The following is a 15,578-nucleotide window of genomic DNA, read 5'->3' as shown; positions in this document are numbered from 1 at the left end:
GGCTCTACTTTCAAAATATACCCAGAATCCGACTTATCACTACCTCTAGTGCTACGGCCCTGGTCAGAGCCACTAACATCTCTCTTCTTATTATAGCAGCTTCCCCAGCTGATCTCCCTGCTTTCAAACCCTTTCCCTCTTACAGTCAATTCTCAACCTAACAACCAGGGTTATCCCTTTGAAGTGAAAATCAGATGATGTCATTCCTCTGCTTGAAACAATACAATGACTCCTTACTTCCCTCAGAGTAAAAGCAGAAGTCTTCACCCTGGCCAGAAGCCAGAAGGTCCTATATAATCTGCCTCCCCCATCAAGGATGACCTCTTTGAACATCTGTCTTAAAACTCTTGCTCGCTCCATTCTAGCCACAAGAGACCCTGTGCTGTCCCTCAAACATGCATCAGGCATGTTCCCATGGCCTGCAACACTCCATCTACAGGTATTTGCATGGGCCCCCATGTTTATTTGTTCAGATGTCACCTCATCAATAAAGCCTACCCTGACCACCCAAAATTTGGTTCAGATGTCAAGGTTGATGCCACACACATCAAGAGAGTGTGAAAAGGTTGATTACTCCCATAGTGAAACTATCCAGGAAGAGCAGGGCAGCCACCCAAACAGGTTGAAAATGTCTTGAGAGAAAAGAGAAAGGAGACTGGCTGGGCTTTATAGTAGTTAATGGGTGGCGCTGGGGTAAGGGTTCCCACGTGTGGGCCAGGTCGGTGTGATTTAAATGTCCCGCCAGCACCAAAGGAGGGGGCAACTAGGCTTTCTTCTCTGCTTGCCCAGGTGTGGGGCAGAGGAGACGGGGGAGTGGCGGAGCTTGAAAGCAGTCAGTTAACCAACATCTAAATGGAGTCATTCTCTTTATTACAACTGCACAGTTTTAACAGGATAACCCCTCCTCCTCCCCCTGCCTCTACTCCTCATATTCTCCATAACACTTATCTTTGGCCACACTATATAATTTACTTACTTGTTAGGTTTACAGTTTATTGTCAGCCTGTTTTATTATCTATTAGAATATAAACTCCATGAGGGTAGGATTTTTGTCAATATTTTTATATATTTTGTGTATACTGTGTATATCAGTATTAGGATACAGAACTTAGGACCATGCCTAGAATATCGTAGGTGCCCCCAAATTACTTTTTGAATGAATTAATGAATGGTAAGATAAGAAATTTGCTCATTATTCAAAGAATCACTATTGAAAGTGTTCTCATGACAGAGGTGTTTATCATAAATGATATGGGAAGTTCTTGAAAGTATATTTCTATATTATTCAATATTAAAAAATCACTGAAAAAAAAATCACTGAGAAGTATTTTTAACTATGCAAGTGTTTATATGTCTATGAGCTTATGAATACAGAAACTATATTCTATTTATCTTTGTCTCCTCGGTGTCTAGATCAGAGCCAAACAGTGAGGCAATTAGCAGATACTGGTCACTATATATGAATGAATCAATGAACAAATGAAAAGAAAGATCTGACATTAGCAATTGCATCACATTTTAAAAATGAGCCACCTACAATAGTTAATTAAGTGGTTGAGCACAGCAGAGTTCAGCAGATGTTACTTTTTCAAAATAGAGCTTGTTTTTAATATTTTTATTGGTTGTCTAGGGAGAAAACACTCCATAGGTGTTATTTGTAAAAAAGCTATAAGGAATGTAGGTTCTGCCTTTTAAAAATAAATTATTAATTAAAAAGGAGAACTCTGTGAATTTGGTTTTTTTTGTTTTTTTTAAATTTTTTTAAAATTTTATTTATTTATTTTTGGCTGCGTTGGGTCTTCGTTTCTGTGCGAGGGCTTTCTCTAGTTGCGGCAAGCAGGGGCCACTCTTCATCGTGGTGCGCGGGCCTCTCACCATCGCGGCCTCTCTTGTTGCGGAGCACAGGCTCCAGACGCACAGGCTCAGTAATTGTGGCTCACGGGCCCAGTTGCTCCGCGGCATGTGGGATCTTCCCAGACCAGGACTCGAACCCATGTCCCCTGCATTGGCAGGCAGATTCTCAACCACTGCGCCACCAGGGAAGCCCTCTGTGAATTTCTTTATGTTTCACATAAAACATCCTAGCTATGTGCTTCAATAAACCAATTAATTTGTTGAGAATTATAGTTTTAAATGTAGTGATGTGTGAAAACTCTCCTGAATAATAAAAAGCAAGTCTGCTCTATTAATCTAGGAATTTATAAAACTTACATAAAATTTAGGTATATTTTAACAAATGAGAGTGAGGAAGAACCTGTGATGCAGAGACTCGCCTGTATGCTGCCCGGTGTCTCTGCAGGACGACCGCAGCCAGCTGCAGCCTGGCCTCCACCACGATCTCTAGCTCGCCAGCCGAACTCTGAGAGAGGTTCTTACGGCCTGGACGCTCCGTCTCCGACACAAGGAAGCTGAGCCCGTCTTCAGCTTCTGTCAGTAAAACTGACTAAAGAAAGAACAACACACAATCACCCAAGTTCAGAAATAATACACATCACGTCTCATTCTTATTCATCAAATATTTTTCATGTACTGAAAAGTAACAATGAATGGAAGACCAAAAAAGAAATCTGAACAAAATCATCAGAGAAGAGAGCTCAGTGAACAGGAAAGACAACAGGGAATGAAAAGGGAAGTAATGGCAAGAGTAAGTGTGTAGGACAGTGAACCCCTTATTGCATGCACAGCCGATGCCCATACTTGCTTATTCGTAGTAGCTGTGTTCTAGAAAGTTGCTGCAAACACTAAGTCAGTGAATACTGAAGCATTGCTCCTAGGGAAATAAAGGGATAGGTTCCTACGAGCCTCTGGTCACAACATTTCTGTCAGCTGATCAGTACATAACCTTGTTTAACGTGTGTTTATGTTTAAAGACACGTTATTGAATATACAGTGGAGATTCATTAACCTTGAACTCACAGCCAATAACTCTACAACTCATGCCTGATTGAAGCTTGTCTAACACACATATTTTCTCCAAAAGGCACATCACAGCCTCCTTGCACTTAGGATTACTAGACAGCTCTTCAGCACTACGCTTTAGGGGCCATTTCAAATAGTGAAAAGATGAACAAAAGACCCCAGAAAAATGCAAAAAGCTTGGCAATAAATGAAAAGGACACTTGTTTATAGTATGAAAGTGGAAAGAAAAAGTCAGCATTGCCTTGTTCAACTCAGCTGGGAATGTGCATATCAGGCAACTCAAAGTTATCTATGCTCTGTGCCTGTCCCCAAATGACCACCAAAGAGCGAAGAGTACTGATTTGGGAGTTACAATTAAATTTTAGCAGATAAGCAAATTAGCAAATACTGAATCTGTGAATAATGAGGATCAACTGTATTTCAAATTAAACTATGGTCACCTAACTGGGAATGTAAAGATAATGAGATTTTACAGTTGACAATCGATACTAAATAGCAATAGCAATACTAAATAGCAACATGGCAAAAAAGAAAGAGACCAACCAATCTTTCAAGGAACAGGTCTCTAAAACCTTGTTTGTATAGAGCAGTAAATACTATATAAGGACTAGGGTAATTTAGTATAATGGTTAAGAACGTGATCTGTATTTTATTAGTTGTATGGCATTAGTGAATTTCTTACTGTCTAAGCCTCAGTTTATTCATGGTTCAGCACAATACAGTTCAAGAATGATTAATATGTACATCACAGAGTTGTGAGAATTAAATAATCATGCAAAGTGCCTGTCATGTAGTAAGCACTGAATAAATGGTACTGTTGTTGTTCCTGTTGTTATCACTATTATTATTAGGAAACACCAAACAGGGCATGGAATGCTCAAATCCCATCAGATAATAAATCTTATTTCCCGCAGCAACTTAATCGAGTTAAAAGGTCAAAGTCTGACACCTCTCGGCATCTGCTTTTCTCATGGGGAGTAGACCCCATCCCTGGCCCCAGCCCATGCTTAGGCAAGAAAAGCTACGCGAGTAAGCACAGTCCTGAAAGTTGACCTGTCCAGGGCCTAACAGTGGGCTTTCTGGTAACGGATTCACTATGATTTGAAAATTTTTTTAAACTTACCTTTAGTGTGCTAAGTGCGAAGTCCTCTTTCATTTTTGTAAGCTGACAAAGTAAGCCTCCCTCATCCTTTAAACACACCTCTATAAGACACAACATTTTGGAAGAACTAAGGATATCTGTGGTTAGCTTAAATATTAATTCTAATTTACAAAACTCATCATTAGTTGGGAATTTTAATGTTTAAAAAACAACCACAATGATAATTAGAAACACAGTGCTATATCAAATGGTCCCTAAATATCAGACATTAGAAGACTGAGGCTGATTCTTAAATTCTGAAAGGATCTTTTGGGTGCTTGGTGATGCCGTTCAAGTTATCGGCTACTGATATAAAACAGTGGTTCCTCACCTGGGATCCCAGGACCCCTTAAGGTCCTCAAAGAATTGGGTTGGCCAGAAAGTTCGTTCAGGTTTTTGGTAAGCTGTTAGGAAAATCCCGAACGAATTTTTTGGCCAACCCAATATTTTTGGGTCTTCCAGATATTTATAATATCTCGATAAGATCTCCTTGGAAGTGTCAGTTCTGCTGATTTGCTCCAAGACCTCCTTGGAAGTGTCAGTTCATGCCCCTCACTCTAAGAGCAGAGAGTGAGACCATTTGGAACAGCGCAAACTACAATCCTCAAATATCTCAAAATTCCTACCCACAATCCAAAGCTGGCCCTCATTCTGAGTGAGGCAGCATTGAGAGAATTTAGATCACAAACTTTGTCTGCTATAGTAAGCCTGGCTTCTAGACTACAGGAGGGAGGAAAACTACAAGTCATTATTTGACGAGGAATTAATGCACAAATTACCCACCTAAAGAGACTAAGTTTGTCAAGTGGAAGAGGGAGTCCAGAATAACATGGAACTGAACACACCTGACTTCCTTCCTTCTTCCAACTTCAATTTGCCTGGCTCTTCTCCTAAATTAGGAGACTCTGGAGCTAGAGGGTCAGCTGAGTATGAGGGAGGGCCCAGAAGAAAGATCTGGGACTAGGTCTTCTCCCCTAAGCGAAAGTGAGAGACAGGCAAGGATAGAAACGGAGGAACGCTAGGATGAGTACCAGAACATGAGAAATCCTGGCAAGAGGTTGATCCACCTCTTTCTCCTGCTCTCTCTGCCTCCTGAGTGACCCCCACCCCTGTGTGGTCCTCCCATGTTGTAGCATGCCCCTCCCTCTTGGGAGCTGTAAATAACAAACTCTGTTTTCAATGGCAGCCATCTCCTGATCTGTTGCCCTCACCACACCTGAATAATAATAAAACTTACACTTTAAAACAGAGGCCAATATTATCCTGACACCAAAACTAGACAAAGACACCGTAAGAAAAGAAAACTACACAATATATCTTATGAATATGCATGCAAAAATCTTCAACAAAATCCTAGCAAACAATCCAGCAACATATAAAAAGAATTATATATGACGACCAAGTGGGATTTATCCCAAGAAAGCAAGGTTGGTTAAACACGCAAAAATCAGCTAATATAATACATGCCTATGGATAGAATAAAAAACAAAAACCATATAATCATCTTAATAGACACAGGAAAATCATTTAATAAAATCCAACACCTTTTCATGATAAAATCACTCAACAACCTAGGAATAGAAGAGAAATTCTTCTAGCTGATAAAGGACATCTATGAAAAACTCACAGTTAACATCATACTTAGTGGTAAAAAAAAAACAACAAAAAAACAACTATCTTTAAGGCAACATTAACTCATTTGAAAAATACGTATATAGTTTTATAAATGTATATACGGGCCATAAATCCCATCCACGGGTATCTTATCCTATAGAAATATACACTATAGCATGGATACGTAGTACTTCCGCACTGTTCCCTAGAAACAAAGTGAAGGCACAACAGGGGAATGGTTGAATAAACCATGGGCTGTTCACAGCATAAAACGCCACACAGTCAGTTTAGGGGACCAAAGCAAAGCAGCTGACTTGGAGTGGCTTAGCAAAGTTTTTTACATAAGAAATGCAAGAGGCAGAAAAATGTAAAATACATCATTTCTTAAATAAATGACAAATCCTATTTTGTATGTGCAGCTGACCCTTGATCAACATGGGGGTTAGGGACACTGACCCTCCATGCAGGTGAAAATCCATGTATAATTTATAGTTGGCGCTTGGTATAGACGGTCCTCTGTATCCACAGTTCAGCACCTGCAGATTCAACCAACCACAGATTGTGCAGTACTGTAATATTCACTATTGAAAAATATTGGTGTATAAGCGGACCTGTGCAATTCAAACCTGTGTTGTTCAAGGGTCAACTGTATATAATGTAAAAAAGTGGACAAATATGCAGATATATTGGTAGATATGGATAGGCAGGTACCTAGACATAAGCACATATGTGTGTCAGTAAGTGAGCTCTGAGAAAACCATGAAAGAGTATCTACTAGAATGTTCATATGGATTATTGGGGGTAGAGTGGGGAATAGGTGGGGAAAGGGAATAGAAAGAGAAATAAGCAAAAAAAATAGAACAAAAGATTACCTTTCAAGTTTGGTAGGTTTGGTCTGTTTTTCTCATCAATAAGTCCATGGCAGACTGGTTTCATTATATGTTCTGGGACACAGTTTATTGTTGCAGCCACATTTATTAAAAAGTATGCTTTAACAAAGGCAAACTTATTTAAGAGATGTTGCTGACCGACTGTAACCAGGATTAGAGGCAAGCCTTTGTTTATTAAATCATCAAGTGCCTAAAAAAAATTTTAAAAAAAGGCAAAGTAGTAAAATACTGTTTTCAGATATTATTAGCTTCAGTCCCCTTCTGCAGTCCTCATTTGGTGTAGGATGAAGGAATTCAGGGATAGACATGAGGGAACATAATCGGCAGGTCCATTGAGAGAGGCGTCACAACGATGCCAGCAGGTCCACAGGGCTCCTGCCATTTCCCAGCAGTTGGTTACCTGCCCCATGAGGCCAGCCCTGCCACACAGGGAGAGCGAACCCAGTGCCGACAGCGAGGAGGGGACACCTTATCAAAACGGAGCAACTGAAAAAGCTCATCAGCCATACATGCTGGCCGCTCTGCTTTAGCTCGAGTGAATTAGAGCTCGCAGGATGGCAAAAAGGGGAAGGACGGGAGGATAAGCAAACCCCTTCGCAACTTAGAATCTGTGTCAATCATGAGAATCCCCACCTTGAGGACTCCCTCCACTTCCTGGTCCCCCCCCTTGCATGCACACTTCCTTGGCAATCATGCTAAGTGGCACCACTTTAAGTTCCTGACCAAACCTCAGTGCCACCTGGTCATCATCCTACATTTGCCCAGTCCATTCACTCTTGCTCCCTCCTACACAACCATTTCATGCTCTTCTTGTTTCTAAATTCTAACACTTTCGCCCCAATGCCCCTCCCAGCTAGTAACCTTGCTTCCTATACTTAAATGAGAAAACTGAAGCAGTCAGAGTAGTGTCCACAGACCTCACAGCTCCACCTCTCCCACCTACCCAAGCATCTGCCTCACTGCCCTGCCTTCCTTCCTGCTTGCCAAGGCTGGTGCCACCACTTAGGCCATCAGTCCTTTCCCCACTGGTATACTCAGCCATTCTCTCCTACATCATAAGTGTTCCCTTTCTAACAAATACCATATGATATCACTTACATGTGGAATCTAAAGTATGACACAAATGAACTTACCTATGAAACAGAAACAGACTCACAGACACAGAGAACAGACTTGTGGTTTGCCATGGGGAGAAGGTGGGGGAGGGATGCACTGGGAGTTTGGGGTTAGCAGACATAAACTATTATATATGGAATGGATAAACAACAAAGTCCTATTGTATAGCACAGAGAACTAAATTCAGTATCCTGTGATAAACCATAATGTAAAAGAATATGAAAAAGAATGTATATATATACATATGTATAACTGAATCATTTTGCTGTACAGCAGAAATTAACACAAAATTATAAATCAGCTATACTTCAATTTAAAAAAATGTTCCCTTTCTACAGAGACATTCCCATCAGCACACAGCCATGCTGTCTTCACTGCCATTTTAAAAACCAAAAACTCTCTATACCCTGACTTCCTCCTCCAGTTACTACCCTAATTCTCACTTCCCCTAACAGCAACAACCTACAAGGTTGTCAATATTCCAATCTCTCTCCTTTCATTTGCTTTTAAACCTACTCCATCCTTACATTGAAACCCTTTGGTCAAGGTCACCAATGGCCTACACTTGGCTAAATCTAATGGTTAATTCTCAGCCTTCGTATGCCATGTTACTTTAATCTAAGACACCATTATTTTATATGCCAATTAAACTTTCACATGCTCACAACTGTAAAATGCATTCTGATTGCAGAGCTGTTAAATGTTTTTTAAAATGCATGTTTAAGACTTTGTGAATTATGGTAGTACATTTCTCAGCAAAATTTGACACTACTAATCATTCCCTCTTCTAAAAATGCTTCTTCTCTTGGCTTTCAAGCCACCACACTCCCTTGGTTTCTTTCCTATTATATCCACTATTCCTTTTCCATCTTCTTTGCTGGTTCCTCCTCTTTTCCTATACCTCTAAATATTGGAGTGTCCCAGGGCTCCATCCTCTTCCATCTCCTCATTCTCTCCCCTTCGATGATCTTAATCAGGCTCATGGTTTTAATCTCATCTAAATGCTGATTAAATCCCAAGTTTTTGTCTCTAGTTCCAACTTCTCTTCTAACTCAAGACTCATATGATCAACTTCTGACTCAATTCTTCCACTTGGATGTCTAACAGACATCTCAAACTCAACATGTCCAAAACTGTATTCCTAATCTCCCACACAAACACACAAACACACACACACAGACACACACACACACAGTATAAGCTCTATGAGGACTGAGAGTCTGTCTGTATTATTGGTTAACTAATGTGTTTGATTGATAGTACCTGGCACACAGTAGACTCAATGGATTAGCTAAAGTGATCCCTTTAAAACACAAGTAGATCAGGCCACACCTCTGCCCTAAACCCTCCAGTGGCTCCTCCTTTTGTTCAGAGTAGGAGCCTAGGTGACAAAAGCCCTACAAGGCCCTTCTCTATCTGAGCACACCACCACCATCTACCCTGTTACCTCTCTGACCTTGTCTCCAACTGCTCTCCCATCATTCACACAACTCTAGCCACACTGGCCAAGATGTCCCTCACTAAGCTAGGCAATCCTGCCCCAGGGCCTTTGCACTCACTGTAGCCTGTTCTTAGATTATTCTTTCTCCAGATTTCATAGGACTTGCACCACTACCTGCTTCAGGTCTGTTCACCAATGTCATCTCAGTGAGGACTAAGCTGACTGTCCCATTCAAAATTACAACCCCAGTCTAGCCCCATGCTCCCAATCCCCTTTATGAGCTGCTGGGTTCATTTTCCCCTACAGCATGGTTCACTTCCTAACATACTATATAATTGACTCATTTATAACGTGTACATATATATGTTTATTACTAGTCTTGCCCACTAAAATATAAGCTCCCTGAGGGCTTAGAATTTGTTTTGTTGATTAACTGATGTATTTATCTGACAGTGCAAGAAGAGTACCTTGCACGCAATAGGCTCTTATTAAATATTTGTTGAATTAATATAAAAGGCAGATGCTGGGGCTATGTATTCTAAAAAACAAAAAGGTAAATTATTTGCCTTACGTGAACTAAAAAAAGAAAAACCTCATTGTCTGAGAGAGTATGAGGCAATGCTCGCAGTGGGGAGGTCTGTTGCTGTTGTTCGTTCTCCTTCCTTAAGCCCTTCTAAAGGGTGGAAAGCAATACCTGCAAAACAGCCAGACGTGGAGCAACTCTGAGCCTGACCTGGGAACAAATGATCGTACTAAGGAAATGGTTGACATTCTCCATCTAGAAAAGAAACTTCAGACTGGTTGGGGGTGGGAGGTGTGTGTAGGAGAAGGTTTCTCTTTTCTATCCACAGCAAACAGTGATTTAATGAGCCCTGACAATTACACACAAACTCTTGAGGATCAAAAGAAGATTAATTAGTAATGCTATCCAACACTCCGTCCTCTCCCTCTATACAGAAAATATGAAGTGTTATCTGAAGCGTCTTAAGCAGACCAACAGTTCTGTTTTAATTAATTAGCTAATAGAATTCGGTTTTCCATTATACAGTACTGTCAGTCTCTTTCTGTTTAAAAAAAAAAAAAAAGATCAGACAAACATTCCTTTTATACCCAAGACCACTTTTATAACCAAAACCAAAAGAAGTGTTTTTAGGATGCCCTGGCATTTATGACTGGAAAGAAATAAATATTCCGAAGCATCCCAAGGTCTCAGAACACTAAAATGAAAGATGAATATGTATTTGTATCTTCCTAATACCAGTTCTTTCATTCCAGGCAACTTGCTTATAAATTAAAATAAATTTTAAGGCAAAAACAATGAATCATCTGAAGCATAATTAGAAGTGAAGTTTGTGGAATAAAATTAACAATAATAGAAAAGTAATAAGATTACATTTAATAAAAGGTAGATAAATTCCTATCAAAATTATGGAGGAAAATAATAAAGCAATTTTGAGGAAATGTCTCTCAAAGTTATTTCATAAAAATTAATACTTTACTTAGTGAAACAGAATGCTGTTTCTGAGCATTTAAAAAAACCAAAAACTATGTGTACCTGTCTATATGCATTAACCATCGCCTGCCTGTGTGAACCCCTTGCCCCTCTGTAACAATGGTTGCCCTACCACTCTTCCACTCCAACACTTCCTAGTGGACAAACTGCTGGGACTCTAAGATTTTTTTAAATGACTTGATAAAATTTAAATGCTTTTAGGTCACCAAAAGTTTAAAACCCAATCATTCCATTAATGACAAGAATAAACTTATTGGGATGGGCAGTCTGGTCCTCTGTAAAAAATAGTGGGGAAATCAGAGGAACTGCTTATAAAAATGTCATATGAAAACCTTCCTTTAGCTAATGCTAGGATGGTCATCATACTGTAATATATAAATGTATCAAATCAATGCATTGTACACCTTAAACTTACACAATGTTATATGTCAATTATTACCCCCCAAAAAAATTGAAAAAGAAAACCTTCCATACATTGGCTGAGAGGCAGTCTCAGACTGGGGCAATGGATCCGAGTAAAAGCAGTATTGAACAGGTGGGCTATCACAAAATCCTTTACTGATGATCAAAGTTACTAGGTAACTAAGATAGATATTAGATACTTGGCATGGCTAGATAAGCAAACTGAATATGCATGTGCAATTGAAAATTGAGGAGCAGTAACTGATATTTGCTCCATCTGAAAATCAGATCAGTTTGGGTCCAACCATATCTCTGGCCTCAATATTTGGAGATCAGACTCCATTACCAGATATAGAAAAGCATATTACACTGCAGACATTCAAAAACAAAGATTATACATACCAAAAAGATTGAAATGACTCAAAAATTATCCACACTAAATATCCAATGTTTATAAAATATCGTTATCCTTACCTGCATATTTTCTTTACTAGTAAGAGGTTTTCCCGAGTCAAATGATTGAAATACCTGCCAATATACAAAATGTTAACATTAGAAACAAGAGTATTGAGTGCTCCTTTAGATGAAACTGTTAATGTGTTCTAAAACTATCTTAAATATAATTTTTATTATAAAAGTAATACATGCTCTAGTCAGAAAAGACAAGTATAGTATAAAGAAGAAAGCAAAAATCAACATCTTTAGGTTGTCAATGTTAATATCTAGGTGTCTTTACTACCAATTTCTTTTTGATGTATTTTAAAATTTTGTATATGTATTTGGATTCCTTTTCACTAAATGTTACATCATAATTATTTTCCCACACCATTAAGTTATTTGTAAACCTTGTCTAATAGCTCAGTAACGTTCTATCCTATGAATGTAGCATAATAACTTAACCTCTTTCCTGTTGTTAGACATCTAAGAAGACCACTTCTCATCCTCACCCCACCATTCAGCCCTGGTTTAAATAATATTAGTGACTATTTTGCTGGTATTTCTGATTATCACCTTTGGATAGATTCCTGGAAGCAGAAGTGCTGGGTCATAAGATAAGACTATATTGAGAAAATTGAAAAGGGATAGCTCAATCTACCTTCCACCCATGTTGTATGAAAATGCCAGGATTACTGCACTTTCAATAGCATTGCGTATTAGCACTTAAAAATGTTTTTGCCAGTTTGAGGTAAATTATATTACTCTTCACAATGATGCTTTTTGTGGTTCTTCCCTTGTTTGTGAATTACCTGTTAATATGTTTGGCTCTAAATATAATATTGCATTAGAAAACATTCAATTCATTTGTCACAGAACATTGTTGTATTGTTATGAGGGTGCATCCCTTCTGGTACAGCTGCTCTTTTTAAAAGGTGCCCATTCTTAGATGTCAATACTAATACCCCATCCACATCCTCTTGGTCACCTGGAAGTCACCAGCATCTTCCATGAACAGGTCACTCACATGTGCATGGTATCCTACTTCAAGCACCTGCACCTCTTTGCCTGAGGGCATTCTGTGGCCACAGGAGAGTTTCAGGAGAGGCTGCAAGTGCAGGGAGCAACCTCTACCAATGAGGGGCAAGAGACTGTCTCTCTGCAGGCCCCACCTGCCCATGGCGGGGATCTCATTAATGCTCTGTGGAGTGGTTTTCCTCGTCTCCCTGTCTGACTTTCCCACTCACTCACTGTTCTTCCTGGAATCATCTCCCAAACACACTAATTGTTCCCAAATCTTTGTCTCAGGATCTGCTTTTGAGGAACCCCTAAATCAAGACATCACATATTGCTCTTATCGGAAGAAAGTGTTGGTAAGTGTGTCTAAAAACATTCCTTTTTTTGAAGATATTCTTTATTTCCTTTAACACATTGAAAAGTGAGTAACTGAATCCAGGGAGAGACCTTTGGTGATATAATTTGAAGAGGGTTAATGATGGGACTTTAGATTTGGTGATGAGAGCAGAATCCCAATATGAGTATATTAAAAAAAAATAGAATTTTTTTAAAAGCCCGTGAAAAGTTCAATCATAATCTGTAAGACTTTTCCAGTAACTGCTTTTACAACTGAAATTAACTCATGAATCCTGTCTTTAAATAACTAGCCTGCAGCCTAATAACGTTGGCACCTATTTTAATTATAAACCCTGAATGCACTTCCTCTTTTAATTACACTTTTTAAATTCCCAACTGAAGCTGGAAAAGCTGCAAATTAACTTTGAGAACACAAAATTTGAAGTCATAATCCATCGGGAAACAATTCCCCCACACTTTTGTCTTACGAAAACTAGCTGATAAAAAATGAAGTTTGGAATTTACCTGTAAAAATGAGTTTCAGACCACTTGTCTATTTGTTTTGGTAAAAGCAGTAACCATTGAAAACTCTCTCTTGTTTCCTATTCTACCCAACGGGCTTCCCTTTCCTTCTTGTTTTCCAGACCCTAAGTGTGGAGGGCCCCAAGTTTCAGTCCTCTGCCTTCTACTTTTCATTATCTGCCTTGGTCCCCAGCTGCTCTCCCCGAGCCCCATGACTTTAAATTTCTGCCGATGCTCCCAAATTTACCTGCAGCTTCAACCTCTCCCCTGAATTCCAGAACATATACTCTCTGCACCTACCTAGGCTGTATCTCCACCTGCTTGTCCACTAGGAATCTCACACTTAACACGCTCTACCCCTGCCTTGGGGCAGCGGGACTCCCCATCTCAGTCAATGAAAACTCTTTCCTACCAGCTGCTCACGTTGAACACTCTGTAGTCAGGTCTGACTTCTTCCTCTTACATCCCACATCTCAACCACCATTAGCAAATGCTGTCAGCTCTACCTTTGCCATGTGCCCAGAATTTTACCACTTTTCACTCCTCCCACCACTGTTACCCCGACCACTGTCACATCTCACTCAGGTCATTGGCAAAGGCCTTCTCCCTGGTCTCCCTATTTATACCCAAGCTCATCCACAGCCCATTCCCCAAACAGCAAGCAAAGTGGTTCTTTGAAATTTACTTCCTGTCTCATCACTCCTCTGTTCAAAGCTCTACAAGGTTTCCCATCTCATTTAGAGTAAACTCCAGTCCTCACCCAGCCCTGGGCGGTCCGACATGACCTGTCTCCTGGGTCCTGCCCTCTCCTCCTCCTCCTCCTCTCTAATCCAGCCTCACGTGGCCTTCCTGGTTTTCCTTAACCACATCTTGCAGGCCTTTGCCCTTGCACTGCCTCCTGTTTGGAAGGTTGTTCCCTCAAATCTTTCACTCCCTTATTAGAGAGACTTCCCAAACCACCCTCAATAGAACAGCTACCCACCGCTCTGGTCACTTCCTGTCCCCTCAACTCAGCTTGATTGTCCATCAGAGCATGTCACCATCTGACATCTAGTTATGTGCTTAATGTGTTTATTATTTGTCTTCCTCACTGGACTGTCCAATAGTAACATGCCTCCAGGAAGGCAATAACTCCATTTATCTTTCTACTGCTCTATCCCCATGTCTGGAATAGTGCGCCTGTATTCAGTCAGCACTCAATAAATATTTTTAAATGAATTAAAATATAATTTAAATAACAAAATGCAAACCATTTTACAACAGGGAAAGGCTGTTGCTTGAGAAGCAAGCAAGAAAATACTGCTAATTTAACCCAGGTAACAAGATGAAATCGTTTGTGCTATAGAAAATGAACCAAAAAACATGACTGACTCCCAAATAGATAGCTAGATAGATAAATATACAGTCGTCCCTTGGTAACTGTGAGGGATTGGTTTCAGGATTCCCCACCCCCCATACCAAAATCTGCAATGCTCAAGTCCCTCATATAAAATGGCACAGTATTTGCACATAACTTAGGCGCACCCTCCATATGCTTTAAATCATTTCTAGATTACTTATAATGCCTAATACGATGTAAATGCTATGTAAATAATTGCTAGCATGCAAATTTAAGTTTTGCCTTTTGGAATTCTCTGGAATTTTTTTTCCAAATATTTTCAATCCATGGTTGGTTGAATCCACAGATGTGGAACCCACGGATACAGAGGGTCAACTGTAGATGTATAGGCATACACACACGTATCCGATCGTCTACTGAACGTCCCTCTTAGGATTTTCTGTAGATAACTTAACACTTACCTCATTACGATAAATTATAACACTGTAGCAGTCATGTTAAGAAAAAAGCAGCAACATTTTAGGGGTATACATTGAAGTAATGTATGCATTATATGTAAGTATGTCTGCCTAGGGCTTCCCTGGTGGTGCAGTGCTTGAGAATCTGCCTGCTAATGCAGGGGACACGGGTTCGAGCCCTGGTCTGGGAAGATCCCACATGCCGCGGAGCGACTGGGCCCGTGAGCCACAATTACTGAGCCTGCGCGTCTGGAGCCTGTGCTCCGCAACAAGAGAGGCCACGATAGTGAGAGGCCCGCGCACCGCGATGAAGAGTGGCCCCCGCTTGCCGCAGCTGGAGCGGGCCCTCACACAGAAACAAAGACCCAACACAGCCATAAATAAATAAATAAATAAAAATTAAAAAAGAAAATTAAAAAAAAATATGTCTGCCTA

General features: G+C 40.0%; 1 protein-coding gene across 2 annotated transcripts in view; it reads right to left on the bottom strand.

Moving 5' to 3' along the window:
- CFAP54 (cilia and flagella associated protein 54) overlaps window positions 1-15,578 on the bottom strand; it is a 300,842-nt gene that overhangs the window by 100,813 nt on the left and 184,451 nt on the right. For both annotated transcript variants that reach the window (XM_059934750.1, XM_059934751.1), the window contains 4 exons: window positions 11,511-11,564; window positions 6,547-6,754; window positions 4,043-4,122; window positions 2,274-2,443 (listed from right to left, as the gene is read on the bottom strand). In XM_059934750.1, coding sequence (XP_059790733.1) covers window positions 2,274-2,443; window positions 4,043-4,122; window positions 6,547-6,754; window positions 11,511-11,564 — 512 coding nt within the window. The remainder of the gene's footprint in view (window positions 1-2,273; window positions 2,444-4,042; window positions 4,123-6,546; window positions 6,755-11,510; window positions 11,565-15,578) is intronic.

The sequence above is a fragment of the Balaenoptera ricei genome, chromosome 10 (assembly GCF_028023285.1).
Source record: "Balaenoptera ricei isolate mBalRic1 chromosome 10, mBalRic1.hap2, whole genome shotgun sequence".
Taxonomy (NCBI): Eukaryota; Metazoa; Chordata; class Mammalia; order Artiodactyla; family Balaenopteridae; genus Balaenoptera; species Balaenoptera ricei.
This window is presented reverse-complemented; position numbering and strand designations above follow the sequence as displayed.